The following is a 4,913-nucleotide window of genomic DNA, read 5'->3' as shown; positions in this document are numbered from 1 at the left end:
CTATCTCACAATTTTTTTTTTTTGTTTTGTGTAAACTTTTCCATATCTTTAACGCATCTGTGGTTTTTGGTAGTCCTTGCAAAGATTGAGTCACAAAGTATTACAGTTGGTGAGCTTGGGAAACTCTGAGGAGATATCAGCTCAATGGTGACACAGCTCAAGAGGTTAATCCTGCTGACAAAAGTCTGGTAGACACTAAAACACTTGGGGGAGATGTACACAGCAAGCACTGCTAAGGAATTAGGCCACAGATAAACAACACTACCTTCAGAAGCATCTCATGTCTCTGGAAAACCATCATTCCTGAGATGAGGCTGCTACACTGTGTTAGAGTTGCACATGTTGAGTCAGGGCTGTACAAAGACTGTCCTTACAAACCACCTTTACAGTAGTGTTTTCCACAATAATTAATACAAAGCATGCTTGAAAGCATCTTGACCTACATGTTGTGTAGCTTGAATAATGAGGCTGATGTTGCAGACCAATGGTTTGACCTTTGGCCTGTTGTTGCTGTGTCCATGTTAAAGGAGTAAGCATTATATAGCTACAGCACAGTCAAATGGTTGTAATGAAAAAGAAGCATAAATAGCAAAAACAGCAGGCCTAAGGTTATGTAAGAGTATTTGCCTGGCTACATGCTACATCAATCAAATCATGAGGCCTTGGAGCAGCCCTGTAAACAGCCAGGGTCAGACCCATGACCAAGAGGACTCATGTCTCTCCAGGGTGACCTCTCTCTGCTGGCTGCTCCTCCTCGCCACTGGCACTCGCTCTTCCTGCCAACAAATACAGGGAAAACAGTCAAAATCACCACCTTGTAACCACCTCCTCATGGCCTCTGTGTTAGTAATCAGCATGCCACACAGGCAATAAATAAACAGCCACAATCCTTCATGTGGATCTAGTCACTGCATAATTAAGGCTTGCATTTAGTCTCTCCTGACAATGAACAAAGAGGAAGTGATTTGCCAAAAAACACTCCAGAGGCTAATGCTAGCGTCTGCTTCAGGTGTGGTCCTCTGGGTCTCCATATATCTGACTTCAGTGAAACGTCTGCTATTGATGAGCAGCATCCTACTGATACTGTGATCCAAGATCAATCTCAGAATAATTTGCATTAGAAATTACCTTAAAAATAATATTTTTCTATCCATTCAGTTGCAAACTCCCTGCCATGGTGAGACACTAATTTTGAAGCTTCGAGAAAAGCTAAAGTTACAGTTAACAATAAATATTGCTGATTTAGCTAAAATGAATAGATAAACTTTGCTGAAATCAGTTAAAAGTTAGAAGATAGTTAAAAGAAACCAGATTTAAGATAAACTACCCCAGATTTAATAATTCATTGCTTGTCAAACAGAGAAACTAATCAATACAACACAAGACCTCTTGTTTCCAGAAATCCACTGAAATAGTCCTGGAAAACAGGAAACAGATAGTTCTACCATCCATCAATCACATCTGCTTTGAAAAAGTTGAAAGTTTAGAACGAGGAAGACTTGTTTTACTTCCTCCTTTTGGTGACCACTCCTCACAAAAGGACCACTGACCCATTTCAGAGAACAAACTATGCGTGCTTAATAGCCTTTTTGTCAATTAACATACGAATCAGAGAAAAAGAAGTGACAGGAGTATGAATATGCATTTATATTTTGTGTATTCAACATTTTTGTAAATAAAAGGCTTTGTAATTACCTGTGATCTTAGCAGTGCACATTAAAGAACTACCCCATGCGCTGCCCAGCATCGCAATAAACATACACTTTCTAACTTTAACTGTTAGAGAGTCTTTTGTCTGTCACAGTTGAATATTGACATTAGATCGATATTCATATTTTAATAAATCAATGGGCAGGGACAACTTCCACTAGACCAGGTTGCTCTGAGCCCAGTCCAATCCTAGCCTTGAACATTTCCAGGGATGGGGAAATCATCTTGCAGTTTCTCTGGGCAACCTATGTTAAAGCCTCACTGCCTTCATAGTAAAGAATTTAATCCAAATATCTACTTTTCCCTTTTTTCGTTTAAAACCTCCTTGTCCTGTCACTATCTGTATGTGTAAGAAGTCCCTCTCCCTCTTTTCATTAGTCACCATCAGCACCAAGGTTACCAAAATTCCCCCTATTTATATATTTTAATAAACAAAGGAATTAATGTTCATTGACGTCAAGTTACCTGGTTTTCATAATAATTAGCGTTCTCTCTGCTGTTAATTAATGATAGTCTTGCTTCTCCTGCTAATTTATGTGCCTGCTCAGTCTTTCCTTTCAGTTAGTGGTTTCTTGAATTCATGGCTATGAGTCGATGGCCTCGATATCCCCTGCTGGAATTACCCATTACACTGCCAAAGCTGGTTCAGCATAGTTGCTGCATCGGCTTTATTAGTTTGTTCCTTGTCTTGGGGGTTCTGCTAAATATCCTGTGATCCATAAATTCTGCATTCTTTGTGACACTATCAGTGTTACATCCTCCTTCCCAAGCCTTGCTAAACTCCCCTAGGTCTGAGATCATTGAAACCTGTCAAGACCTTAATCTTAACAAGGCAATTCTGCCAACAAATAATCTGCCTTTCCAACACCTGGATATCACTTAGAGTTTGTTGGCTACTTTCTGTTACACAGACAATATCTCCCTTCCTGTCGATTAGGCCTGAAAGCACACAAAGACCAAGCATCAAAGAATGCCTTTTCCTAAGGAAATTTTCACACATTCCGTTTCCCACAGAGGGGGCTGGCTTGCGGGCACGGACTACATTTCCCATGAGGTTTTGCGGAGTGCGGCAGAAATGCGTCACCCGTGGTGGCCGCGGGAAGGTGCCCCCAGCATGGCGGCGGTGCGGGCAGCGGCGCGGCGGAGCCCCACGGGGCTCAGGGCGTTCTGGAGCAGCCGCAGGTACGGGGTGGAGGGACGGCCTCTGGCCTTCTCCCCACTGGAGGTCACTTAGCCCGACATCCTTTGAGCAAATCCCTCAGGATTTGTCCAGGCGGATTTTGAATGTCTTTAGAGAAGGAGACTCCACTGGTTCTCTGGGCAACCAGCGCCCACTGAGGTGCACTGCTGGCGAGCGCGTGCGGTGTTGCGGGGTTGGGGCCTTTAGAAGTGATACTGCTTTTGTTAGGAGTGGCAAAACGAATTTCACAGGAATGAAATATGATTCCTCTGTAACATTTTACGTGAAACCACGCATGGGTTGTTGACTAGATTATGTCATATGAGAAAGTAAAATTTTTTACTGAAAACCAGTGATAATTTTTTTCTACATGTGGGCACTGATTTTGTTCTGTAGTAGTGGCTATTTTCTGTTAAGCTTTTTATTCATAGCAAATTAGAAAATGGAGCTGTAACAGAAAACAAATAACTAATCTAGTTAAAATGCTGTTTTCACTAACCAATGAAATAAGGTGGGTGGGTGATGGTTCTACAGAAGCAGCCCTGTGTGGGGAGCAGCACTTGCGGAAAGCCTGTGCACTTCTGGATAACAGACCGATGAGCCCATGGGATGTGTGAACTGTATGGATTGATTGTGGTTTAAAACATCACAAATACAAAAATGCTCTGAGGCTGTCTTGAGTAGCCCAGAGGCTGAAACTCTTTCTCTTCTGGTGCCAGCAGGAAGGAGGAAAGAGGAGTGGAAGCAGACCGAGCAGTTCCTGAGAAGGAGGAGAAGAGTGAGCCCAGCCTGATCTGCCCCCCACCACGCAGCCAGAGTTACCTCCCTCGCGATGACCTGCAGAGCTGCCTCGAGTCCCACATCAGGGAGGTCTTTGGGCCCTCTCTTCCTGAGGACTGGCAGCAGACTCCTCTGCAGGAGAACAGGCTGAAGCATCGCCTGCTGGCCCAGCTGGTGGCAGAGCTGGGACACGCTGTCCCCAACTCCCAGCTGCACCGGATGCGCCACGCCGGGGATGTGCTGGGTTTCTATCGCACCCCCGTGAAAGATGGGACCAAGATTGATGAACTCGTGGCTGCAGAGCTGCCCCCAAACCTGAGAATCGTCTGGCAGCAGTGAGTCCCCCCACAGAGCATCTCTGTGCCTGGCTTGTGCTGCAGGGCAGCGGCAGAGCCCTCTCGTTGGGGTGAGATGTGTGAATTTCACTAACAGAAGTTCACTGAAATCTGTTCACTCAGTAACGGTGAAGTCTTCAACAGCCCTATAAAATCAGTTGCTTTCAAGGCATCTTGTTGAATTCTGCAGTGTCTGTTAAGGGCCCTGTTTTATAAGTTCTTTGGGTGTTAGTTTTTCTTCCATGTTGGCTATGTGTTTAGTTTTTCTTCCCCATCTAACTGATGATGCAGGCCTGCTTTTAATCAGAGGAGGCAAACAGTGAAGTTAGGAGAACAAGAAAATAAACAGTCTGAGAAATGCAATGTACTTTATGAGTGTTTTCTATGAAACAAGTTGTTTCCAGTGAGGTTGAGAGTCTGTGTGATCTTTCTAGGAATAATCCAGAAATGTCCTGGTTATACTGCTCTGTGCCCTGATACCATGCTTCCCTGGTTTCTTTCAAAGTGCAGATACACTCAGGCACTGCTGCTTTTGTGTATTACAGTGCTCAGTTTTTTAACGGAGCAAACGTTTCAAATGCTGCCTTCTTCTCAAAAGCTCTGAAGAAATTTAAGAACACTTTCTTTTCTCGTTTTGACTCTTGCAGAATTACAAAATAGTGTAAGTGTACACCTACATGTTCCACTGGGGGGTGTTTCACTGGTCACCATGGAAGGCTAAATGTTCACAAATTTCTCCCCTGCAGCTTATCAGGAAACCACAGTGTGACAAATGGCTGTCATCTTGTTGGCTTCAACGGCTGTATGGGAGAAATGAATTGGAAATTACTTTTTCATGAAATTATGTCCTTCATTAAAACCAGAGATGCCTGCACCTCCTAGTTTCCTCTTTAACAATCACTATCTAA

At 43.7% G+C, this 4,913-nt stretch overlaps 1 protein-coding gene across 2 annotated transcripts; it reads left to right on the top strand.

The window, feature by feature from the left end:
- Positions 1 to 2,784: 2,784 nt before the first annotated feature.
- Positions 2,785 to 4,412, top strand: LOC134546442 (large ribosomal subunit protein mL50-like). 2 transcript variants are annotated; one of them, XM_063389251.1, is made up of 2 exons: positions 2,785 to 2,892; positions 3,613 to 4,412. In XM_063389251.1, exons 1-2 carry the CDS (start codon positions 2,786 to 2,788, stop codon positions 4,007 to 4,009), a joined length of 504 nt encoding a protein of 167 aa, XP_063245321.1. In that variant the 5' UTR covers position 2,785; the 3' UTR covers positions 4,010 to 4,412. The 2 variants fall into 2 exon arrangements, with proteins under 2 accessions (XP_063245321.1, XP_063245322.1); XM_063389252.1 differs by having other exon boundaries at positions 2,792 to 2,892; positions 3,610 to 4,412.
- The last annotated feature ends 501 nt before the right edge of the window (positions 4,413 to 4,913 follow it).

This window comes from Prinia subflava, unplaced genomic scaffold, assembly GCF_021018805.1.
Source record: "Prinia subflava isolate CZ2003 ecotype Zambia unplaced genomic scaffold, Cam_Psub_1.2 scaffold_78_NEW, whole genome shotgun sequence".
Taxonomy (NCBI): Eukaryota; Metazoa; Chordata; class Aves; order Passeriformes; family Cisticolidae; genus Prinia; species Prinia subflava.
The sequence above is the reverse complement of the archived record's forward strand: the minus strand, read 5'-3'. Positions and strand labels throughout refer to the sequence as shown.